At 54.9% G+C, this 25,513-nt stretch overlaps 1 protein-coding gene across 3 annotated transcripts in view; it reads left to right on the top strand.

Annotated features, from left to right (window-relative positions):
• PPP6R2 (protein phosphatase 6 regulatory subunit 2) overlaps positions 1–25,513 on the top strand; it is a 64,662-nt gene that overhangs the window by 35,171 nt on the left and 3,978 nt on the right. For 2 of the 3 annotated variants that reach the window (XM_081084228.1, XM_081084229.1), the window contains 14 exons: positions 1,112–1,354; positions 6,041–6,227; positions 12,227–12,364; positions 13,733–13,798; positions 15,167–15,279; positions 15,579–15,692; positions 15,909–16,035; positions 16,762–16,914; positions 21,575–21,754; positions 22,120–22,184; positions 23,578–23,693; positions 24,686–24,771; positions 25,070–25,147; positions 25,372–25,469. In XM_081084228.1, the coding sequence (XP_080940354.1) occupies positions 1,128–1,354; positions 6,041–6,227; positions 12,227–12,364; positions 13,733–13,798; positions 15,167–15,279; positions 15,579–15,692; positions 15,909–16,035; positions 16,762–16,914; positions 21,575–21,754; positions 22,120–22,184; positions 23,578–23,693; positions 24,686–24,771; positions 25,070–25,147; positions 25,372–25,469 (1,748 nt within the window). In that variant the 5' untranslated portion in view covers positions 1,112–1,127. Of the gene's footprint in view, positions 1–1,111; positions 1,355–6,018; positions 6,228–12,226; positions 12,365–13,732; positions 13,799–15,166; positions 15,280–15,578; positions 15,693–15,908; positions 16,036–16,761; positions 16,915–21,574; positions 21,755–22,119; positions 22,185–23,577; positions 23,694–24,685; positions 24,772–25,069; positions 25,148–25,371; positions 25,470–25,513 lie in introns of all 3 variants that reach the window. The other variant, XM_081084230.1, reaches the window with a different exon arrangement.

Raw genomic sequence — 25,513 nt, forward strand, 5'->3', positions numbered from 1 at the left:
AAATATAAAAATCTGTGGGATGCAGCTAAAGTAGTGCTTGAAAGAAACTTTGCAGCTTTAAATGCTTATAATAGAAAAAAGGTCTAAAAAATCAATGATATGACCAGGCCAGTGTGGCTCAGTGGTTGAGTATCAACCCATGAACCAAGAGGTCCCTGGTTCAATTCCTGGTCAGGGCACAGGCCCAGGTTGTGGACTTGATCCCCAGTAGGGGGAGCGCAGGAGGCAGCTGATCATGATTTTCTCTCATCATTGATTTCTCTCTCTCTCTCTCCCCCTTCCTCTCTGAAATCAATAACAAATATATATTTAAAAAATAAAAGAAATAAAAAAAATATTAAAAAAAAATAAATCTGAGCTTCTATCTTAAGAAGCTAGAAAAAGATGCCCTGGCTGGGTGGCTCAGTTCGTTGGAGCATCATCCCATGCACCAAAATGCTGTGGGTTCGATTCCCGGTCAGGGCACATACCTAGGTTGTGGGTTTGATCCCTAATTGGGGTACATACGAGAGGCAACATATCAGTGTTTCTCTCTTCCCCCTCTCCCTTCCTCTCAGGGCCCAGCGGAGTGTGAGGGACGTGTGGCAGGGGAGGGCTGGGCATAGTGGAGGAGCCCTCTGGATGGGAGTGTGCAGAGGGCACAAGCCTGCCCCTGCTGGGCCTAAGATTGACCAGCCAGGGAGGGGCCGTCTCTCTCCAGCCAGAAAGGTGTTCTCAGATGTCAGTGTGTCATCTACAGAAAACTCAGAGTACATACGACCCAGGGACATTCGGGGGGAGGGGTCCAGTGTTCACCCTGAGGGCTGGATGCCTGGGTGGCTTGGGAATCAGTAACTTTCTTGGGGTGCAAAGGCACGGAGACACCTCTCCTAGGGGGGCAGGGAGTGAAAGAGAGCACCCAGGGTGGGAAAGGAGCAGGAGGGAGGTGGGTCAGCCAGCAGGGAGCCGAGTGCTGCACGTGACGTCCCTGCTGACATGAGAGCCTGACCCGGAGGGCGTGGGCAGAACGGGTGTTGGGAAGAGCACCCTCTCCAGCGCAGGCCTTTATGGGACGGACTCTGGGACCCTGTTGAGTTGCTGGGGGAAGTGACCCTCTGGTCTTTGCTTGCAGGTCTGTGGCCGTCACCATGTTCTGGAAGTTCGACTTGAACACCACGTCCCATGTCGACAAGCTGCTGGATAAGGAGGACGTGACGCTGCGGGAGTTAATGGACGAAGATGACATCTTGCAGGAGTGCAAGGCTCAGAACCGGAAGCTGCTGGACTTCCTGTGTCGGCCGCAGTGTATGGAGGAGCTGGTGAGCCTCATCACACAGGACCCACCCCTGGACATGGACGAGAAGGTCCGCTTCAAGTATGTACCGGGCAGGGCCGCGGGGATGGCTTCCTGATGGACAAGTGAGGAGGCTGCTCTTGGGGGTGACTTTGCATTCTGGGCTGTGGTCAGCCATACGCGTGCTGGAGCCTGAGGGAAAGTGTGCCAGAGGACAGACCCCGGCAGAGCTGCAGGTGGCGGCACCGCCATAGGGGGCGGGCCCCGCCTGGTAAATGGCCGCTCGGGAGACGGTGGACTTGGCTTCACTCTGGGTCCTGGGCTCAGCGGAATATGTCATTAGTGACCATTCTCAGTTTTTCCTAAAATGCCCCATTCTACAGTTGACCAGGATGTCAGAAGGAAGGGGTGTGGTGAGGGCTTGGCATAAGGACTGAGGAATTTGAGGACAGGGACCTTGGGTGACAGGAAGGGCAGAGTGGATGCAGCCTTTGGCTCTGAGGCTGCCCACTGGGGCCTGAGCAGCTCGTCAGAACAGACGGGCAGTTGGACAGTGAGCGGTGGGAGGTCTTAGAACAGGGTCAGCAAACCATGGCCTGCAGGTCACATCCTGTTTTTGTGTGACTTGCAAGCTAAGAATGGGTCTGTATTTTTAAATGGTTGTTGCACTTGAAAATGATACCAAATTCACATCTCATTGTTCACAAAGAAAGTCCTGTTGGAGCAGAAGCACATGTAACCCGTTTGTGGTTACAAGGGCAGACCCGGTGGCTCAGCAGAGGCTGCCCAGACTGTCCCTGCCTGGACAGGACTGTGCTGGCCTAGCCGGTGGGGGGCAGGGAGTGCCTGGTCTGGGCGAGGCGGTCCTTGGTGAGGCAGAGCTGGTTCGTGGAGGAGCCGGGGCCTTGGCCCTAGGACCCTCTGAGGAAGGTCAGATAGAGACCACTGTGCAGGGGATGCTCCTGCTCAGCGTGTGGGCTCAGCATCACCGTCATCACCATTCACAGCCCATCCCTTTACCCTCTCGCTCCCAGTGTGTCCTGCTTGGTGACTGTTCTGTGGTCTCCCTGTCTGGAGGGCGTTGGTGACAGGTCTGAGGGAGGAGAGCGGGGCTGGGCAGAGGGGTCCTGGAGTAGCATCCTGGGCCAGGGGAGTTTTCTAGCCCGAGTCTGGGAGAAATTAGTGACAGATAGTACAAAGCCAAGCAGACAGGGCGAGGAGGAACTGTTCGCTCTAGGGCAGTGGTTCCCAACCTTTTTTTGGCCACACCCCACCTAAGCATCTCTAAAATCCTGCTGTGTCTCCCCCCCCCCCCCCCCGCCCTGTGACATATAATTCTTATTTTAAAAGTAAACTCCTATTCATGTGGAGGAAGCCTAAAAGCCCATTAACTTGGTTTAAACAGCTTCCAAAAGAACATGGCATCCATGAAAGAGAAAAATGAACGGAAGGACAGTTGAAATTCTGAGGAAGAAATCACTAAGAAATTGTTAAAAAATAATATGAAATGATATGAAAAAATAGCAAATAAAGTCTCAAAACATAATAGGGAACTGAAATGCACAATATGTCACATGTATATTTATAGACTGTATTTGGGGCCCCTAGAACCATAAGAAATGCAAAACATTCACTGTTAATAACTCATTCTCAAATTGCCCCCCTTAAAAATTAAATTGCCCCCCTGGGGACCGTGTGCCCCACATGGGGAACCTCTGCTCTAGGGGAAGGAAACAAGCAGGCAGGCAGACACCCAGAGTGAGCAGGTGCCCAGCTGTAGACCCTACATGTTCCCGCCAAGGCAAGCCCTGGTGTGGGGCTCTCACCCATTGTGCTCAGTACCCAGGGGCCCTTGCAATCTGCAAATTTGTGGCCTTCGGCACAGGGAACTTCTTGTGTTATTTCTTCGATAACTTTCTCCCTTCCAGTTTTCCCTCTGTTCTCTCTGGGACCTCTAATTGGTGTTAGACCCCCCCGAATTGATACTTCCTTCTTATTTTTTCTCTTAATGTCTTACCTTTGCCTTTGTTCTACACTTGAGAGTTTCTTCAAATTTTATCTTCCTCCCTTTTGTTGATTTTTAAGTTTTCTATCATTTTTAATTTCTCATATTTTAAATACAAGCCTCCGGCCGTTTAAAAAAAATATTTTTATTGATTTCAGAGAGGAAGGGTAAGGGAGAGGGAGAGAGAGATAGAAACATCAATGATGAGAGAGAATCATGGATCGGCTGCCGCCTGCATGCCCCACACTGGGGATCGAGCCAGCAATCCGGGCATGTGCCTGGGACCCTTCAGTCCGCAGGCCGACGCTCTATCCACTGAGCCACACCGGGTAGGACAAGCCTCCAATTCTTGTTCACGGATCCTGCCTGAGTGTAGTTTTCTGGGCAGTTTCCTTCTGTTCTCCACACGCTTTCCCTGTTCTGCGTGCCCTGTTTTCTGGTGGGTGGTTGTTTGATCAGCACTGTGTTCCTTTCAAGAGGCAGTAAAGCCTGCACAGAGCGTGGGGTCTGAGGAGGGCTGCTCACCATGCCTTCCTGTGGGTGGCAGGTGCCCACACCGGGGAGGACGACAGCTGGCTGGCATTTCTCTCCGACCCATCAGTTTCTCCAGAAAAAATCCCTCCAGCTCCTACCTGTGGGTGTCAACCTGTCATGCCCTGAGTCAGGAAGAGGGGCTGGGGGACCCCAATGTTTTTTGTACCAGGCCTTGTTTGTGGATAGTGTCCCATCTCCCTCAGCTGTGCCAGGCGGCCTTGAGTCAGGAGCTGCTCTGGACCATGTTTTCCTGGGAAGAACCTCCGGGCCTGGGCGGCGGCAGCAGGGAGGGGCTGGAAGTGTCACTGCTCTGAGAGTTCCCTCCTCCCTGACCTGAGGCCTGGCTGCCACGGCTCTGTGACTAGCTGAGGCTCACATTTTATAAACTACTAATGTAATTCTTTTCTTGAAGAATCGTATAAAATATTGATAAAGCCCAGCCGAGTGTTGATCAATGAACCAAGAGGTTACGATTCGATTCCTGGTCAGGGCACAAGCCTGGGTTGCGGGCTCGATCCCCAGTGTGGGGCTTGCAGGATGCAGCCAATCTGTGATTCTCCTTATTGATGATACTATCTCTCTCCCCCTCTCCCTTCCTCTCTGAAATCAATAAAAATATAATTAAAAATAAAAATAAAGTACTTATAAAAATCACAGTCCCTCCACCTCACCGTCCCTGAGCAGGTGAGGGTATTGTAGCTCAGCCTGCCCCACGTGTGAGTGGTGGCCTGTGTGTGCAGGGGGACTGGGGCCTTCCTGTCGGCTCTGGGAGAGCTTCCTGGAGGGAGATGTCTGCTTGCTGGGCCCAGTTCTGTCCTGCACTTGGTGCATCTTCTTGTTTGGAGACGGGTGGACACCTCTCTGCCTGCATGACGTGGGGCTTTGCTCTGGCCCAGGGCTGCTGACCTGGCCTCCTGCCCTGCACTCGAGCACGCCCTCTGGCCTCTGCTCCTGGCGGCCGTGCGCTCTCCACCCTGCTGGTTATCACAGCTCACGCCCGCAGTGCTGAGCCACCTCCTCTGATCCTGGTCACAATCCCCAAGGTGGTCGCTGGCCAACCCCCCCTAGAACTGACCACACCTCTGTCTGAGCCCCTTCTCAAGCCGGGGCCTGCTTGTTAACTGCCCACGCTGGGCTCCCTGCGGATCCGCAGGTCCCTCACGCCTGCTGCACACCCGGCACTGTTTCTGGGTTGAGAAGAAGCTGTCACTGGGCCGATGAGGAACATGGCTCCACAGCCAGATTGAGGTCTTCACCAACTGTTCCCTCAAGAGCCTCAAACCCAGGACCCTCTCATTGATCCAGGGCCACCTGGGCTGGGGTCTGTGCGGGGGTCTGTGCGGGGGGTGGGGGGAGCTGTGCTGGGGCCTGTGCTGGGGCTGCCAGGAGCAGGGAGTCGCAGTGGCTGACTTGATGCTGCACAGCCTTGTGGGGAGGTGGCCACTCACCTCGTGTGCAGATGAGGAAGCCCCGGCACAGAGATCAGGCCACGTGTCCCACGTGCTGCCAGGTGTACGCCACCAGCCCACAGGATGCTCCCCCTGAGTCCCTGCCTCCTCTGGGCCAGGCATCGTCACCTGCATTCCCCAGCTGAGGCACTGGGTCACAGGCTCAGTCCTGGATGTGCAGGTGTTGGGTGGGTGTGTCTGGCCCAGGGGGCGGCAGTGAGCCCAGGGTCTCCCACAGGAAGGCAGGGCACTCGGTGATGTCATGGGATTACTCGGAATGAGGTGAGGATTATTTCGTATCTGGTCACTTTTATCAGATGCATAGGACATAGTTCATGTATATCGGTGGTATTCCTGGTGATATTGTGCTTTGCCTCCTCATAACCAGGACATCACTGTAAAGCTTCAGTCCAGGCCAGACGGGACCGTGCTTGTGGATGCGCAGGGACAGGAAGGGAGGGGAGAGGGAGGGAGGACAGCATGTCTCCGTAGCTGTGATGGTGACAGGAGGTGAGAGAGCTGCAGGTGAGCGCGAGAGCAGAGCCTGGAGAGAGTGCAGGGCACGAGGTCCAGCAGGTGGCAGTAACAGATGTGGCCTTCCAGTAGTCCGTCAGAAGTGCCGGTCATCTGAGGCCTAGTGCATTTTTATTCTGGTCAGAGGTTTGTCAATATTTTCCTGTTGCCCATGGATCTGCACCCTAAGGGCAGATTATTTAAGCTGTTTCCCGAGAGTTGGAGAAGTCTAATTTCACCTCCAGTTGCTGGCGTTGTGCCCTGTAGGTATCCGAACACGGCCTGTGAGCTGCTGACGTGCGATGTGCCGCAGATCAACGACAGGCTGGGTGGGGATGAGGCTCTGCTGAACCTCCTCTATGACTTCCTGGACCACGAGCCGCCTCTCAATCCTCTGCTCGCCAGTTTTTTCAGCAAGACCATTGGCAGTCTCATCGCAAGGAAGACGGAACAGGTAAAACGCCTGCCATGCCTGTGTGGTCGGGGTGGTTGGCCTGGAGGATGCCCACACAGCTCGCTGCCAGCCATTGCGGCGCGACCGTGTCAGCAGGCAGGGGAACAGTGTTCCTGGCTGTGTCGTGGGACTCATTGGTGCAGTGTGGGCAGCTGATCTGTGAGTTGGAGTTTGACTAAGAAGGTGGCTTCCCAAGAAGTATTTCTGCTGCCGGCTCTGGAATTGCAGTGCTTCCCACCACCCCTGGGAACCACGCAGGACGCCGGTCACAGGTGTGAGGCTCGGGACATACCGAGTCCTGGCAGGATTGTAGCTGTCCGTCTTTTTTTTTTTTTTAAATTAAATCTTTATTGTTCAGATTATTACAGTTGTTCCTCTTTTTTCCCCCCATAGTTCCCCTCCACCCAGTTCCCACCCCACCTTCTGCCCTTACCCCTGCCACTGTCCTCATCCATAGTGTATGATTTTTATCCAGTCTCTTCCCAAACCCCCCAGACCCCTTCTCTCCTGAGAATTGTCAGTCCACTCCCTTTCTATGTCCCTGATTCTATTATATTCACCAGTTTATTCTGTTCATCAAATTATTTATCTTCTTAAAGGATACCTTTCAGCATTTCATATAATACTGGTTTGGTGGTGATGAACTCCTTTAGCTTTTTCTTATCTGTGAAGCTCTTTATCTGACTTTCAATTTTGAATGATAGCTTTGCTGGATAAAGTAATCTTGGTTGTAAGGTTCTTGGCATTCATCATTTTGAATATTCCTTGCCACTCCCTTCTGGCCTTCATAGTTTCTATTGAGAAATCAGCTGACAGTCGTATGGGTACTCCCTTGTAGGTAACTAGATATTTTTCTCTTGCTGCTTTTAAGATTCTCTCTTTGTCTTTTGCTCTTGGCATTTTAATTATGATGTGTCTTGGTGTGGTCCTCTTTGGATTCCTTTTGTTTGGGGTTCTCTGAGCATCCTGGACTTGTAAGTCTATTTCTTTCACCAGGCAGGGGAAGTTTTCTGTCATTATTTCTTCAAATAGGTTTTCAATATCTTGCCCTCTCTCTTCTTCTGGCACCCCTATAATTCAGATGTTGGGGCGCTTGAAGTTGTCCCAGAGGCTCCTTACACTATCTTCATATTTTTGGATTCTTTTTTCTTTTTGTTTTTCCAGTTGTGCGTTTTTTGCTTCTTTGTATTTCGAATCTTTGACTTGATTCTTGGGCTCCTCTAGTCTGCTGTTGGGTCTCTGTATAATATTTTTTATTTCAGTCAGTGTATGCTTAATTTCTAGTTGGTCCTTTTTCATATCCTCGAGGGTCTCACTAAATTTATCGGTGGTTTCTAGAAAATTTTTGAAAAACCTTATAACCATGGTTTTGAACTCTATATCCAGTAGTTTGCTTTCCTCCATTTCTGTCATTTGTGACCTGTTTTTTTATCTCCGCATTTTGGCTGCTTCTCTGTGTTAGTAGAGTGGCTTTGTGTGCTAGGTGTCCTATAGGGCCCAGTGGCTCAGCTTCCCCAATTACCTGAGGTGGACACTCTTGGTGCACCCCTTTGTGGGCTTTGTGCACAGTCTTGTTGTAGTTAAGCTTTGATTGTTGTAGGTATCACTGGGAGGAATTGACCTCCAGGCCAGTTGGCTGTGAGAATCAGCCGTGTCTGCAGTGGGAGAACTTCTGTGCTGGAGACATCCTTCTGGGGCAAGACTTGCTTCAGTGGGGCTTTGGTGCTCACTGAGTCTGCCCCCTGAGTGTGTCCCTTATGGATCTGAGGAGTTGTAATCCGGATGGTCCCACTCTGACCACTGGGTACACTGGCTCTTGGATCTCTAAGGAGGTGCTAATTTAGCCTCTGCCTGAGGCTACCCAGCTATGGAGCTATGGAGAGATCTGCAGATTTCTCTTCTTTTTTTGTAGTTTGGAGAGGCCCGATGAGGGCCAGCTGTGAAGCAGTGCAAGCTGCTGTGGGGTCTTGGGCCTTCTTTTTGGATGTTCTGGGTCTCTCTGACCCAGCTTCAGTTTGTTAGGTAATTTTTAGATTGCAAAGGGCCAGGGCATTCATATGCAAAAGCCTCTGGGCACAGCTTGGGTGGGGCAGGGTCTCAGGGAATCAATAGGGCGGAACAAACAGCTATGGCTGCTCCTCAGCCCTGCCCTAAGGGGCCCCGTGTCTCAGTGTCCCGGTAATCGCTGCAAGCGCCTCTGAGAGAAAGCCGCCCTCGAGTTCTGACCGATGCCAGACAGTCCAGTTTCTCCCCGTCTGAGTCTGGGTCCCCAGAGACTCGCCCAGAACTGGCGTTCAGAGCAGTCAGGAGCTTGTGTCCCCCTCCCAATTGAAAAAGACAACTGCATCCTCAGTTGCCAGCCCTTTCCGCATGCGCCTCCGTACCTCTGCACTTTACTTCCACACCGCACCTCCTCTGAGTCTCAGTGTGCTTTTCTCTTTCCTTCTAGTTGTAGAATTTCCACTCGGCCAGCCTTCCTGTGGTTCTGGATGATGTCCGTTTTGTCTTTTCGTTGTATTTTTGAAGTGGTTGTGTGAGGCAGCAATTTCTGGTGTTTACCTATGCCGCCATCTTGGTTTCAGTCAGCTGTCCATCTTTGAAGGCATGTGGCTCCATCTGTGTGATGGCCAGTGACTGTGTCTAGGGCACTTACTGTTTTAAAGCAAATTAAAAAATCTTCTGGTAATCAGCTTCTGTGAAATAGTGAGTGACTCCTTTTCTCCCAGCTGAGCGTGTCTTCCTGGAGTCCGTGTTGCTTGTCTCACATCCAGCAGACACCTGCTTCAGTGCCTCCCTCTGCAGACAGAGCAGACGAGAGCCTTGACCTGCGGCACAACTGCAGAGCAGGCTTTCTCTTATCTCGGGCTGTGCCCAGTATCCCCGAGGCCTGTTTCAGAACATTTCATTCCTGTAAATACATCTCTAAAATAGAAGGACGTTTTGAATATAGCTTCAGGAGGGACAAGACTCTGCTGAGCAGACCCCACGATCACACCCACGGCTCCTCACCATGACTGCTTGGTGTCATCACGTACGAGGCAGGGAACAGACCCATATTCTGTGTCTGCCTGGAGCTCTGAGAGGAGCAGCCCGGGCAGAGCAGGTGGCGGGAGGAGACCCTGTGGCGTGTGGAGTCTTCAGTGGACTGTCCCCTCCATGGGGTTGAAAATGGGAGATTTGCAGGGGACCTCAGGGGACTGTCTCACCTCAGGTGCTTTTTGGAAACTGGCAGAGACGAGTGAAGACTCAGGGGTGTAGCAGTGAGTCTCTGTCCCAGGAGGAGCGGTGCTGCTGGTGGGGCTGGCGCTGGCACGGAGGGCAGGCCTTGGTTCACAGACGTCCTGCCCGCCTTCCAGCCCAGCGCCTGCACACATGTGTTCACCTTCCAGACACTGTCTGAAGTTTCCTGCTGCTTATAACACTTTTGTCTTCTTCCCTTACCAATAGTATGGACTGCACTCTTAAAAAATATTTTTTCTACTGACAAAGATAACACATTTATATGAAATTCAAATAAGACAGAAATACAGAAAACAGTCTTATGTAACACTCCAGAGGTAACCACTGTTGATTTATAATTTAACATTTTTTCACATTATGTGCCCAGCACCCAAACTCAGATCATCTTCCATCACCTTTACACCCCTACCCCTTCCCTCTGATGACCACCATACTGTTGTCTGTGTTTATGACTTTGCTCTACATCCCACATCATGAGAGAAGTCATATGGTTCTAAACTTTTACTGACTGGTTTCGCTTAGCACAATATTCTGAAGGTCCATTCATGTTGTTGCAAATGGTAGTATTTCATCTTTTCTTATGGCTGAGTAATACTCCATCATATATGTGCCACAGCCTCTTTATCCAGTCCTCTATAGAAGGACACTTCTGTTTCCATGTCTTGGGCACTGTGAATAATGCTGTCATGAGCAAAGGGCTGCATATCTCTTTGTGAAGAAATGTTTTCAAGTTTTTCAGGTAGATACCCAGAAGAGGGATTGCTGGGTCATATGGTAACTCTGTTCTTTTTTATTTCAATTATTTTTTAAATCCTCACCTGAGGATATTTTTTCCATTGCTTTTCAGAGGGGGAGGGAGGGAAGGAGAGAGAGAGAGAGAGAAAAAAAAACATCAATGTGAGAGAGACACCACCTCCCGCACATGCCTTGACTTGCGGCTGGGGGCGAACCTGCAACCCAGGTATGTGTCCTTGACCGGGAATCAAGCCGACAATCCTTTGATGTGAGGGCCGACACTCTAACCAGTGAGCAACACCAGCCAGGGCGGTAATTCTATTCTTAATTTTTTTAGGAACCTCCATAGTGGCTGCACCAATTTACATTCCACCCAAAAGAGTTCCATTTTCTTCACAACCTCTCCAACACTTGTTATTATTGTCCTGTTGAGAAAAGCCATTCTAACAGGTGTATCTCATTGTAGGTTTCATTTGCATTTCCCTAACAGCTAGTGAAGTTGAGCATCTTTTCATATATCTGTTGGCTATTTGTATGTCTTCTTGGGAGAAGTGTGTGTTCAAGTCCTCTGCTCATTTTATAATTGGTTTGATCCCCAGTCGGGTGCATACGGGAGGCAATTGAGCGATATTTCTCACATTGATGTCTCTCTCTCTCTCTCTCTCTCTCTCTCTCTCTCTCTCTCTCTCTCTCGTTCTCTCTCCCTGTATCAATAAAAACATATCCAGGGGTGAGGATTAAAAGAAGTTCTATGCATTTTATTACCTGTGTAGGGTTGTGTTTCCACCATCACCGTCAAGTACCGAACAGTTCCAAAACCACCAGGGTCCTTGGTGTGGCCCCTTTAACTGCTCCCACCTTTCTCCTGCCCGTACCCCGTCACTCATCCCCAACCCCTGGCAACCAGTAATCAGTTTCTATTTCTAAAATTGTGTTATTTCAAAACGTTCAATTAAATCATATAATACATAGCCTTTGGGAATTAGCTTTTTTTCTTTTTCAGCATAATTCCCTGTAGCGTCCTCCAAGTTGTGTGTTTCACTAGTACAGTAGTGTGCTCCTTTTTATTGCAGAGTAGTGTGCTATGGCATATGCACACCCCAGTCTGTTTATCTCGGCTGATTTCTGGATCTCGGTAGTGATGTCCCTCGTATCATTCCCAATAATCTTTCTGTAGGAGCTTAATCGTTTCAAAGAGCCCTCCTTCCACCTCTTCCTCTCCTCTTTGTCCTGTGCCCCCCTCTCCCTCTTTCTCCTCTGTTCCTCCTCCTCCTCCCCTTCCTCCAGCTCAAGAGTGTGGCTGACCTCCCCCAGCGGGGGCTTCTTCTCTGAGTCCCATTGTTCCCAGTGGAGCCCTGGGTCTGACCAGCACAGTGACCTGCAGACACACAGCCAAGGGGGACTTTGCCCAGACTGCCTCCTTCACCTGCTCGCTCACCTGCAGTCCCCTCTGAGCAGCCCACCCAGGTGCTGGCTGCTGCGCCCCTCTACCCTGGTGGTTTCATGCTTCGTCCTTAGCTGCTCTCATCTTGTTGACGTGGTCACCAGCCAGCGCACATCCCTGCCTCTTCCTTTCTGAAGCCTCGGTCCTGGCTCCCTTCCCCCATCACAGGCCGTGGTGACTGGCCAGCTCGTGTGCTCTGTGCTCTCCAGGTTGGCGTCCTGGCAGCTCTGTCCACGCTGCGCATTCTGTTGAAGAAACTTGATCCCGCGGGTCCCGAGTGGCTGCTGTGCACAGGCTGCTGTGTGGTCTCACGCGGGCATTGGTGTCATGTTCCCATGGAGGCTCACCTGCAAGCAAACCTGTTGTTCTGGGTCCCCCCCCCCCCCCCCCGCCCCGCCTGTAGGGCGGACTTCCTGTGTTCAGGTCTCTGCTGTCCTTGCAGAGGCTTTCTCACAGCTTTTTCGGTCTTCCCATGTTTCTGCTTGTCATGATGGGAAAGTCACCTTTCTCATGAGTGACCTCCCTCCGGGGCATCTCGTGGGCGGGCCGGCCGCCTGCTCACCAGGGTGTTTGGCTTCAGGTGATTGCGTTCCTGAGGAGGAAGGACACGTTCATCAGCCTGGTCCTGAAGCACATCGGCACCTCGGCCCTCATGGACCTGCTGCTTCGCCTGGTCAGCTGCGTGGAGCCTGCTGGGCTCCGGCAGGAAGTCCTGCGGGTGAGTGTGTGGGCCCCGCTCTCTGGTGTGTCTGCAGATGCTCGATGGTGGTCACAGCCTGCACAGCAGGCTGGACCGAATGAAGGGGCTCCGCACTGGGTGCCGGGCACTCCCCGCTTCCCACGCCGCTCGGTGCCTCCCTCTGGGGCCATCGGGCTCTTGTCAGGGTTGGGCTGGACTCTGCACCTTTTCCATTGTCCTTTCTCAGTCCATTCAGAAGCAAGAGCAGAGCGTTCCTTCTCCCCCCACTCTGCTGCCCCTGCTTTCCTCACCGCCCTGCCCCGCCCCATGGCCTCAGGCAGGAGCTCCAGGCAGCTCTGTGCCCTGCAGACTTGAGGAAGGCAGAGCAGACGGGACTCCATGCAGGGAAAGGGCAGAGACCACGAGGCCTGTTGCTTGTCCTGCGGTGTGTGCCCGGTCTGTCCTGATGGTGCTTACGGCCTCCCAGAAAGGGGGGCGGGGAGGGCTTCTATCCCAGAGAGGCAGGAGGTCAGTCCTGGCAGCCTCTCCCTGGTGCTTGGTGGGGTTTGGTTGCTGTGCAGTTTAAAGTAGACTAAATCGGGTGGCAGTGCTCATCAAAGTGGCAGGGCTCAGTCCTAGGCTAATGGTCCGTCCCTCGGTGAGCCTCCCACTAAGACCAGTCACAGCCCACGCCCCCAGTGGGCGCAGCATCACATCTGCTCTTCAGGCTGGAGGGAAGGCTGCCCTGCCCTCACCGTCTAGGTGAGGAGGTGTGGGGGGATCTAGGCATGACCCAGGCTGCCTGGCCACCTTGCCCTTGAACCCCTGAGTGTCCAGCACGTCAGCCCTGGCAGGGCTCCTGTGGCCTCATCCTGGTGGTCTTGATCTTGGAAAGGCTCCGGCGCTGTAGGAGCAGAGGCTGAGCCCTGGCCGGGCGCGTCTTCCTGCACACCCAAGGGTCATGGGCTCCATTCCGGGTCAGGTTCCTACCTAGGTTGTGGGTTCGATCCTCCATCGGGGCATGTACAGGAGGCAATCAATCAATGTTTCTCTCTCTCTCCCTGTTTCTTCCTTGCTCTCCTAAAAATAAAAATAAAGACATATCCTTGGATGAGGATTAAAAAAAAAAAAAAGCAGCAGCTGCTCTGAGCCAGCACTGAGAGAGCTGGTGCTCAGGTGGGCTCCTCAGGCAGAGCTGGCGTGTGCTTGAGTCCACCCCGTTAGGACACAGATGGTGCTTCCTACCCTATGACCGTCAGGTCACTGCCTTTTCTCTCTGGGCCTGGGGGCATGTGTTGGGCAAAGAGCCTGTGCCCCGGAACCTGGTGGGTGGTGCTCTGTGCACGGAAGGGCGTTTCCATGTGGCTAGATGTGAGCAGGGACATCACAGCCTCCTTTCCCTTCCAGTGGCTCAATGAAGAGAGGATCATCCAGAGACTCGTGGAGTTGATCCACCCCAGGGAGGACGAAGATGTGAGTACACGTGCCCGCCTCAGAGCCCCCCTCGCCAGGAGCCCCTTGGGCAGCGCCTGCTGCTGCGTCCGAGGGGCACGGCAGCCTTTTCTCCCAGGAGAACCATGGCGCACCTCATCCTCCTGTTGAGCACTGACTCAGAGACTTCTTTACTGACGAGTAATGCACACGCACTGTACAGAGCAGCTCGCACAGAATTGTGTTAGTTTTCTATGCTTGAGTAACAAATTGCCCCAAAACTTACTTGCTTATAACAACAAGTATTTTTTATCAGTTTCTGTGCGTCAGTGATGTGGACACAGCCTAGCAGGTCCTCTGCCCATGGTCACTCAGGGCTCAACTGGGGGAGGCGGGTTTGCTTCCAGGATCACCAGTGCCTCGGTCACTGGACTGTCCGCAGGACTCAGGTCCTTGAGGGCGACTGGTCAGGCCAGTCTCAGCCCAGGCCCGGGGCCTCTCCGCAGGGCAGCCCGCAGTGGGGCTCGGCTTCCCTCGGGGAGAGCAGGCGGGAGAGGCTCCTGCAGACTCTCTGCGGAGCGCGAGGCTCTGCTGTGCTCCGCTCCCTGCAGGGGAGTGACTGGTTCTGGCTGGAAGGTCCCCTGCCAGGGAGAAGCATGGGGGGGCCAGTGGGCTCCCTCCCCGTGGTGACCACTGGGAGCGGGCGGGGTGCTTCCTGAGAGGCCCTTTCTCCATGTGACGAGGCCCGCGCTTCCTCAGCAGCTCTGAGAGCCTCAGCTGCTTCCAGACCACTCTGCTCTTGGTCCCTCATCCCACCAAGGTGTCCGTGCGCGTGAGCGTGGGGGGCTGACGGGCCTGTCCACGGGCCACAGGCAGGTGCGAGGCCACAGAGCCAACCTGGCTGCTTCTGTTTCTCCCTAAGATGGTGCAAGCCCGTCCTTTAGCCACGTGTCCTGATGCCCCGACAAGGGGCCAGGGCTGCATGTCTAACCGTGTCCACGGCCCCGAGGAAACCCCTGTGGTCCGCAAGTGCCCTGGGCAGTTCTACATTTCCACGGGGTCCGTTTCCCTCAAGCACCGCGTCCTTTGTCGTCTGTATTTTCACAGGACCCCTTCTGAGTACCAGAAGCTCCTTTTAGTTTAAAATGCAGTATCAGTGAGGTGGTCACCTATGTAGTGTAGCTCAACATGGGTCCGAGGGGCAGTCGTCCCTGCGAGCCAGTGGAGCATTGAGAGCCCTGGCACTTGGACAGTCCCGTGCGCCCTGACAGTGGGAGCAGAGCAGACCCCTCGGGAATGACCCGGTTTAGAGGCGTCCCCAACTCCCAGAAGATGAGCAGCAGGCTCCATCCACTGGTGGGTGCTGACGTGTCCCGGCCCTGACGGAGCGCCATGTCCCTGTCTTTGCAGAGGCAGTCCAACGCTTCCCAGACGCTCTGTGACCTTGTCCGGCTGGGCAGGGAGCAGGGCAGCCAGCTGCCCGAGGCCCTGGAGCCGGACCCCCTCCTCGCAGTGCTGGAGTCGTGAGTGCTGCGGGCTAGTGGGGTGCTGGCGGGTGCCGGTGGGTGGGGTCTCTGAGTTGGGAGCGCGTCTCTAAGCTGGCCCTGTAAACCGCAGACACAGCCACTCCCTCTGGTTCGGACTCTGAGCTGGCTGTGAAATGCTCACCCGGACCCAGAGCTAATTTGAGGGGCCTGTTTCCCACGGGAGGTCTCCAGGCAGGTCCCCCGAGTGCAGGCCAGCAGGGGCGCACCTCCACGGGAGGCAGGGGAGGGAGGCGTGCTCTGTCTGCTCTGCTCCAGGCAGTGACCGTGTGTGACAGGCAGGACTGCGTGGAGCAGCTTCTGAGGAACATGTTTGACGGGGACCAGACGGAGAGCTGCCTCGTCAGCGGGACGCAGGTGCTGCTGACCTTGCTGGAAGCCAGGCGGGCTGGGTGAGTGCCTCGTGGGGAGGGCATTGCCCGGCACTGGGCGCCACCCTTCACGGCAGGCGGCTGAGCATGGGCCATCGCCTGGGAAAGTGCTCTCAAGGCCTCAGGCACCCTCCTCTCTGTAAGTCACCAAACCTCTTGAGATGAGGGGGACGTTGGGCAGGGGAGGGAAATGCCACCGAGGGCTGTCCCCGTCTCCATCTGCTTCCTCATCCACAGGACAGAGGGCCTGGTGGACGCCTTTTCTCAGGGACTGGAGAGGCTGTGCCCCGTCAGTGGCAGCGTCCTGCACGGCATTGAGCCGAGGCTGAAGGACTTTCACCAGCTCCTGCTCCACCCACCAAAGGTACCGGACCTCAGACAGCAAAGCGCCCAAGGTGTATGCGGACGCGTGGACACACTCGTGCTGCTGTTCCCTGACCCGACTTGAGAACCAGGCCGATGCCATGGCCTGTGTCAGACCCCCTGCTGCATGTCCATCTGCACTGGGGCCTGGCGGGGGGGGCATTTGCAGCCCCCAGATGACTTGCATTCTGAGAGCCCACACTCACCGTCGGCCTGGCCTCTGAGTCAGGGCACCAGCCAAGGGCCAGGGGTCCCAGAGGAGGCCCCGTGCCTCAGCTCAGCAGCTCTAGGGGGTGCTGGGGTCACGCTGAGGAGGCTTGCTCTCTCATCGCCCCCCAGGCTGCCTCCCCCACCAGAAAGTAAGCTTCACAAAGGTAGAGATTCTGGAACATTCTGTTAACAAAAAGGTGGCTACGTGAGGCTGCATGTGCGGGATCAGAGAAGACCCGCGTGTAGTCTAGGAGTTTCCAGATGGCCCTGAGAACGCTGGTCCTGCCTCAGCACAGATCTCTCACTCCAGGGTGCTCCCCCCTGTGGCTGGGTGAGCCTCTGGGTGCAGACCCCGCACTCGCTCTGATGCCTCCTTCCCTCTCGCAGGCAGTGCTGCCTCGAGGAAGGCCCCTTCCCCGCCTCCCCGAGCTGTGCCACAGCGTGGACCCCAGCCGGGCCCTTTAGCAGTGGTCACGCTGGGCTGCCAGGGCCAGTGAGTGGTGCTCTGTGTTTACAGAAAGCCGCAATCCTGACCACCATCGGCGTGCTGGAGGAGCCCCTCGGGAACGCCCGCCTGCACGGCGCCCGCCTCATGGCTGCCCTGCTGAACACCAACACGCCCAGCATCAACCAGGAGCTCTGCCGGCTCAACACCATGGGCTTGCTGCTGGTGAGCGGCCACTGCCTCCTCCTTCCCCCACGCGGCCGTGGGCAGGCCTCTGGACCTCAGCCCTGGGGGTGGGCCTGTCCTCGGGAAGCTCTGGTTGGTCCTGAGACAGGCCCAGGCTGACCACAGCCTGAGTGAAGGTGGGACAGCCCGGCCGGCCTCGGTGCAGCTCGCGGAGATGGCCCTGCGAGCAGAGGCAGGTGTCTGTCTGTCTGTCTGAGGTCACGCCCTTCCAGACCTGCCTCTTGGAGGCCTTGGGTTTTCGCCCTTCGGCACAGAGCACCTTAGAGGAGCAGTTGCTCGCTCTCCACAGGGCACCCAGCACTTCCCGTCAGAGCCAGTGGGGGCGCCTCCACTCAGTGCCTAGAAGATGCCTGGGTGTCTGAGGAGGGGGCCCGCCAGGCAGAAGGGGGTGCTGAGGGGTGGGGCGTGGCTCTGAGGGGGCACCACAGGCAGATGCAGTCCCCAGGCTTCTCTGGGGCCTTGCCCTTGGGCCTCTGCTCCCAGAAGGAGCCAGCCTTGGAGCTGGGCCTGGAGTACTGGCCTCTACAGGCTCTTCCAGATTTGGAAACCCCAGTGGGTTATGAAGGACTTGCCTTTTCCTCTCTCTCTCTCTTTTTAGCTTTATGTCTTTTTTTTTTATTAAGTTATTACATATCTGTCCTTATCCCCACATTACCCCCCATCCCCCCCACCCCCCCACTCATGCCCTCACCCCCCTGTTGTCTGTGTCCATTGGTTAGGCCTATATGCTAGCATATAAGTCCCTTGGTTGATCTCTCCCCCTTACCCCCACCTTCCCCTACCTTCCCTCTGAGGTTTGACGGTCTGATTGATGCTTCTCTGTCTCTGGATATGTTTTTGTTCATCAGTTTATGTTGTTCTTTATATTCCACAAATGAGTGAGATCATGTGATATTTATCTTTCTCTGACTGGCTTATTTCACTTAGTCCTTTTCCTCTCTTAAAAATTGTTTTCTCTTAGTTTTCTGGATGAATGGTGACCTATAATTGTATAATGCACAGGAACTCCACTAAGTTACTATCCCCTAGATCAGGGGCAGGGAACGTCAGACCCTCGGCCCATATAAAGCTCTCTTGGTCTGGCTCTGCCAAGGCATTAGTGGTGAGTTAATTAAATGTTTGACCAAATAGAGCAGGCTAATTTTTAAGTTGGTTAAAAAAAAAAAATTGTTTTCTCTTTTCCACCCTCTTTTTATTTTTACTGTGGTAAAAAAATACGTAACAAAATTTACCAGCTTACTAATTTTTTTTTAAAATATATTTTTTATTGATTTTTTACAGCGAGGAAGGGAGAGAGATAGAGAGTTAGAAACATCAATGAGAGAGAAACATCGATCAGCTGCCTCCTGCATATCTCCTACTGGGGATATGCCCGCAACCCAGGTACATGCCCTTGACCGGAATCGAACCTGGGACCTTTCAGTCCGCAGGCCGAAGCCCTATCCACTGAGCCAAACCGGTTTCGGCAGCTTAATAATTTTAAGGGTTCAATTAGTTCATTAGCATTAAGTACATTCACAGTTTATATAACGACTCCACTGTCTTTTTGCAGAACTTTTTTATCTTCAAACAGAAACACTGACCATTAAGCAGTCAATCCCCATGCCTTCCCACACCCCCTCTGTCCCCCACCCTACTTTTTGCGTCTGAGTTTGGCTGCTGTGGGGCCTCATGTACGCAGCATCACACCGTGTTTGGGCTTTTGTGTCTTGCTTGTTTCACTGAGCACATTGTCTTCAAGGTTCATTCATCCCTGTTGCGGCAGGTGTCAGAATGTCCTTTATGGCCGCATCACCTTCCATTGTAGAGGAAGACACACTTTGTCCATTCCGTAGTTGATGGATGTGTGGGTTGCTTTCCCCTTTGGCTGTTTTATTTGTTTTTATTGACTTTAGAGAAAGGAAGGGAGAGGAAGAGAGAGTTAGAAACATCAATCATTGATTGGCTGCCTCCTGCACGACCCCTACTGGGGATCAAGTCCGCAGCCCAGGCATGTGCCCGTGACCAGAATCTAACCCGGGACCCTTCAGTCCCCAGGCCAACGCTCTAGCCACTGAGCCACACCGGCTAGGGCCCCTTTGGCTGTTTGGAATGATGCTGCTGTAAACGTGGATGTGCAGGTTCCTGTTTGAGTCCAGCTTTCCCTTCTGGTGAGCATGTGCCCAGAAGTGGGGTTGATGGGCCACGTAGCCGTTCTGTGGCCAGCACTACGAGGAAGCAGTGGTTTTCCAGTGGCTGCGCCGCTTTCCTTCCTGCGAGAGTGAAGGGGGGTTCTCACGCCCATGTCCTCGCCGAACATGTTTTCGTTTTTCTGTAAAGATGGCCGTCGTCCTGGTTTGAAGTGGTCTGTCTCGTGGTGGCTTTGATCTGCATTTCCCTAATGGTTGGTGATGCCAAGCACCTTTTTGTGTGGCTTGTTCGCCGTTTGTGTATTTCCTTTGAACAGCTGTCCAAGCCCTTTGCCCATTGTTGAGTCAGGTGGACCTGTGGGTCACGAACAATGAAAATCCATCCTGCAGATCAGATATTTACGTGACGATTCATAACAGCAGCAACATGACAGCTATGAAGCAGCAACATGACAGCTATGAAGCAGCAACGACAATCATTCTATGGTTGGGGGTCCCCACAACACGAGGAGCTGTATTGGAGGGTCGTGGCATCAGGAAGGTTGGCTTATAGTGTCCTTTGACACACACAAGTTTTTAATTTGAATGAAGTTCAGTTTCTCTGTTGGTGTCATATCCAAGAAATCATTGCCAAATCCACCGTCATGCAGTCGACCCCTTTGTTTGTTTCTATAATTTTAGCTCTGTCAGGTCTCCGATCCATTTTGAATTAATTTGTTAATGTAGTACATGGTGGGGGTTCCACTTCATTCCACTGCCTGTGGGTGTCCAGTTCCCCAGCACCATGTGTGGAAAAGACTGTCCTTTCCCCGTTGACTGGTTGGGCATCCTGCTGGGAATCAGTGGGCCATGTACGTGAGAGTTTATTTCTTGACTCTCAGCTCTCTTGCTGTGGTCTCCATGTCTGTCCTCACGCCAGGACTACACGCTGCTGATTACTATCGTTTTGTAGTAAGTTTTGAAATGAAATGTGAGTCCAACTTTTTTTGGGGGGGGGTCAAGATTTTCCTTTGGGGATCCCTTGTGATTCCCTATGAATCTTAGGATGGGTATTTCTGTTTCTACAAAAAAAAAAAAAAAGCCATTGAGTGGAATCTTGAAGAGACTGTAGTGAGTCTGTTGGTCACTTTGGTGGTGGTGTCAGCTTCACAGAACCAGTCTTCCCGCCTGAGCCTGGTGCCTTCTCAGGGACTCGGGTCGTCTGTGCTCCCCTCAGCCGGCCGGGTGCTGCAGTTTCAGCGGGCACGGCTCTCACCTCCTGGGTTCGTTCATTCCTAAGTGTTTTCTGTTTTGTGGATACTAATGTAAATGGAGTTATTTTCTTAAAACTTTTTTTGGATTGTTAGTGTATAGAAATGCAGCTGGTTTTTGTGTGTTTTGTATTTGGTACTTGTTTATCAGGTCTAACAATTTCTGTGAAATGTGTAGAGTTTTCTTCATATTAGATCGTGTCATCTGTGAAAAGAGATATTCAGCTTCTTCCTTTCCAACTTGGACACTTTTCCTATCTCTCTCTTTCCTCATTGTTCCGCTAAGACTTCGCACTGTGCTGAGCAGAAGTGGCGGAAGCAGGCTGCAGGCCCCGTTCCTGAGCGTAGAGAAGCCTGCAGCCTGTCACCAGTTAGCATGTGTTTGCTGTGGGCTTGTCCTGGGGCCCTTTGTCATGTTGAGCAGGTTTCCTTCTGTTCTTAGTGTATTCAGTGTTTTCATTTTTAAGAATTGTTGAGCTTGGTCAATTGCTTTTTCAGTATCGGCTGAGATGATTATATGGTTTTCGTCCTTTGGTCAGTAGACACTGACCATCATGACTGATTGATTTACACATTGAATCGTCCTTGCATCCAGGAATAAAACCCACGCAGTCACGGTGTGTAATCTGTTTAATGTGCTGCTGAATTTTGCTGGTATTTTGTTGAGGATTTTTGTGCACATCCTGCCCCGCTGCACCCTCCCTCCCTCTGTGTAGGCAGCAGAGTCAGGACGTGGGCTGCTGTGGCCTCTGCTCTGTGTGAGGTGCCAGGGGGTGCAGACAGGTGAACCTCACCCCCTCACCTGTCAGGGTGAGAGATTCAGGGGCAGCTGTGCTTGTGCCTCGCCTGGAAGAGGCCGGGCTTCAGCTGGTAAAGCTCAGGCCGGGCCCCTCGGGGCTCCTGTGGGAGTGTCCGTACGTGCACCTCCTCACGTGACTTCCCTCTGGGTGTTTGCGAATTTCACACACTTCCACTGGCTCATGGGTCAAGACACAATCCTAAAGGAAGAATAGGAATCCTACATAATAGACTGTGTAGGATGTAGCTAACGGGGATCTCACTAGGAAATACACAGCCTTTTAATAAAAACACACTGATAGGCTACAGATGAGTTAAGCTTCTGATTGGAGACAAAAAGAAGGCCGTCAGGCATGTTCAGATGAGAGCAGAGCGCGGGCTCTGCAGAGGTTTCTCACAGGGAGGCTCTCAGGCGCTGCCTCGCGTCTGCCGCCTGCCACGGCCTCTCCCTGCCTGTCCCAGGACCTGTTTTTCAAGTACACCTGGAATAACTTCCTGCACCTCCAAGTGGAACTGTGCGTGGCTGCGATTCTCTCCCACGCCCCCCGGGAGGACAGGGCTGAAGCCAGTGGACCCGAGAGTGGGGACTCGGAGAGCCCGCTGCCTGCTGCCAGCCACCCCGAGAGCACGATGGTGACCCATGTGAGTCCCACCAGGCGCTGGTGGCGCTGCGTGCTGAGCCCGGCCACATGGCTGAGGCCCCTCCCCCCGCGTTTTCTTTTCTGATCCTCACGTGACCTGGGTGAGCTGCCCTCCTTTTGACCACGAGAGAGGAAATCACAAAGAAAGGGCATAAGAAAACATTCTGGGACTTGGGGTCCTTTGAGTCCACATGCATGAATCCTGGACGAGATGCATCTCTCTCCTTTCCTACTCACCCGGGAGTGCTTCGCACGATGCTCACCTCCAGGCCACCTGCTTGCTTGCCTGCTAAGCCCACTCGGTTCACAGAGGGTGGAGGGGAGCACGCAGCCCCTCGGGCCTGACCAATCAGCCTGTCCCCCCAGCTATTCCAGAAGTGCTGCCTGGTCCAGAGGATCCTGGAGGCCTGGGAGGCCAATGACCACACACAGTAAGAACCCCTGGGGCTCCATGGGAGGTGTGGTTTCCAGAAGGGGCTCCCGCTGCTGTTGAAACCGCTGCTGGGCTGCCAGGGAGGCTGGGGCCTGAGCTGACAGGAGCCAGGCAGTCACCGGGCTGGGCGGGGCTCCTTCCCCTCAGGCTCCTCACCGGCCTGGCTGCTCTGGGGCCTCCTTCACCCTTTACTCGCCCACCCTCCCCCCTCGCCCGTCCTGTGCCCACAGTGTGTCCCGAATCCCCCATTTCTCCATCCCAGCATCAGTCACTTCTACCATTGAGCCCTTGAACCCTGAAGAGAGTGTCCAGGCCACTTCCTGCTTCCTCCCTGTCCCACGCGGCCTCTGTGTGAGCAGCTGGGCTCTTTCTGAAACACAGATGGTGTCACTTCTGCCTGAAACTCCTGGCCACCCGGGTCCCAGAATGGCCCGCAGGGCCCAGTGTGGCAGCCCTCCCTCTGCCCTGCCTGCTGCTCCTGGGGGTACCTCCCTCCCCACGTCTATCCCTCACCTCCTGCTCTTACTGAACCCGAATGTCAATGCAGCCACGGCTGGCGGCTTCCCCTGGTTCTGGGAGGCCCTCCCCACACCTGAGCTCGCAGATGGTGTGTTTGTGTGCACGTGTGCGGGTCTGGGCGCTCCCACGGCTCTCACTGGGGGTCTGAGGTGCCCAGCAGCTTACACCTGTCCCAGCTTCCCCAGGAGCCAGTGCCCTCCCTGTCTCCTGGGCCTGCCTCTGCCCGGCTCCCCAGCTCAGGTGCTCACTCGCTCACCTCGTGTCCTCCTCTGGGTTCGTCAGGCTCTTTGGAGAGAGAATGTGGTTGGCAGCAGGCTCTGTCCACTACCGTCAAGGGCTGTGTTGTAGACGTGTGACCGTCTCACAGGGAGGCTACTGAGCGTCAGGGACGCCAGGATAGGACGTGCTCTGCTTTGGGCCGTGGGTGTGGAGAAGTTCATGGCAACGTGGGAGGCAAAGGTGGACAGAAGCCAGGGCGAGCACTCCCACACCTTGAGCTCCGTGAGGGGAGCGACGCCGATCCAGGGCCGCAACAGGCGCTCGGGCCCTGCGTCGTCCTTGTCTCCTTGGAGCCGGCCACGTCTCCTGCTGCTGGACTGGGCATTTCCCTGGGCAGCAGGCCCTGGGCTGTGCTGGAAGGGCCTGGACACTGGGACAGCTGGTGTCTGTGTGCAGGGGAGAGCGCAGCCAGACGGGTCGCAGGGCTGCAGGTGTTGAGCAGGCCCTGCTGGTATGTGGGGAGTGCAGGCTTTGAGCCCGTTTTCTGGTCTGCACGGGGTGGGAGCAGCACCTCCCAACGCAGGCGAGGGACTCGGTGGCGGTGGGCAAGGCCCAGGCCTGGCAGATGTCTTCATGCTGCCCTTCACTTCCAGGGCAGCAGGTGGCATGAGGCGCGGGAACATGGGCCACCTCACCCGGATCGCCAACGCGGTGGTGCGGAACCTGGAGAGCGGTGCCATGCAGACCCCCGTCAGCGAGGTTATCCAAGGTGAGCCCTGGCCCGGGTCTGGCTGTCGTGCCTCACGGGGTCTTCCCTCGGCTGGGTGTGGGCCCCGGTGCCCGTTCTGTTGGGCAGACGTCTGCTCATGGTCAGGGCACACCACGCAGTCCAGCTGTTCTCTGAGCCAGGCAGCCCCTCCCCGGCCAGGCCTCACCTTTGCCCTCGGCCTGCTCCCTGGGCTGCTTCCTGCATCGAGATGCAGGGCCACTCCCCTGGCAGCTTGTGGCCTTACCCTTCCATCTCATGTCCTGGCACAGTCTGCAGCTCCAGGCTTCACCAGCTGAGCCGGGAAGGGCCCATTGGCCTCACTGGGGAGGAGGGTGCCAGGCAGACTGAACAGGGTTTGCCCAGGATACAAGGGGCAGACAGGTGGGTGGACTGGGCAGTGGCCAGGCGGTGGAGTGTGATGGGGGAGGTGGGGCGCGGTGCAGGTGCTGTGAGCCCAGAGCGGGCACGGGGTACACTGGCATTCAGTTGAGTTGTGCTGCTGAGGAAGCAGCCTGTAGATGGTCGTCAGCCAGACCGCAGGCGTGGCCTCGCTGGTGTGTCTCCGCGTGGCAGCCTGTGGTCGCAGGGCAGGTGTGAGCCCAGGAAGGGGGTGTTCTCAGTCAGTGGCCTCAGGCTGGGGTCAGGCCTCCTGGTCCATCGGTCTCACGATGAGGGTGGGGGCCCAGGTGGGGAGGCGATGGGCAAGTGGGAAGCTCTTGGCTGTCATCTTCCCTCACCGTTTCCGGGGGCGTGAATCGGAGGCTCCGACTTCGCCAGAAAAACCGGTGGGGCATGCGGGTTGTGCAGAGGCCGGGCAGTCGGCCGCTTTGTTACAGAAGCCGATGCTGGCATGTCTGTGTCAGGGCCCCTTGGGGTCCCTTGTGCACCAAGTAGACTCGGGCTCTGACACCCGCCGAGTCGGGCCCTGTGCCCGCACAGGCTGCCTGGGACCCTGCAGTGGCTCTCGGGACCAGGCAGCACTTCCCTTGCAGGGCTGCCTGCGGACTGCCGTGGGCGCTGGGAGAGCTTCGTGGAGGAGACGCTGACGGAGACCAACCGCAGGAACGCCGTGGACCTGGTGAGGAGTCTCGTCTGCTTGTGCGTGCGCCTGCGGCCAAGCGTTTGCTGCAGCCTCTGCTCCGTGTCCAGACACAGACCCTCTGGCCACAGGCCTGGGCCATCCACGTGCGGTCCTGAGTCCCCGAGCAGAGCTGCTGTGGCCGCTCGGTCCCCTCCCTGTCATGTCAGGAGGCCCAGTGTGGTCTCCGAGGCCTGTGCCCAGACCCAGTGTGGGCTGCAGGTGGGGAGCAGGCTGGGCACCAGCCCCGGGTGCCAGCTCACTCCTGCCAACTCATGCCCACCCTCTGCTGTTGCAGGTAAGCACCCACCTCCACCCCTCGAGTGAGGATGAGGACATGGAGGGCGTGTTCCCTAACGAGCTGTCCCTTCAGCAGGTGCGTGTGACTAGGCCCTTCCCCACAGTCCTAGCGGCATCTCACCAAACTGCCGAGGGAAATGGCAAGGGGAACGGTGCTCCTTGCGCCTGTGATGAGGGGAACCTCCCCCCAAGCCATTTACATGGATGGGGCCCTTGGGGACACAGCGGGTGAATGACAAGTTCAATAGGCTGTTTGGGTGTGACCCTGAGCAGGAGTCTGAGGCTGCGCCCATCCCCCAGGCCTTCTCCGAGTACCAGGTCCAGCAGATGACGGCCACTTTCGTGGACCAGTTTGGCTTCAATGACGAGGAGTTTGCAGACCAGGACGACAGCGTCAAGTGAGCCCAGAGTGTGCCCGGCTGCCTCCCTCGCACACCCAGCA

This window comes from Myotis nattereri (assembly GCF_964212035.1).
Source record: "Myotis nattereri genome assembly, chromosome: 2".
In the NCBI taxonomy this organism is placed as follows: domain Eukaryota; kingdom Metazoa; phylum Chordata; class Mammalia; order Chiroptera; family Vespertilionidae; genus Myotis; species Myotis nattereri.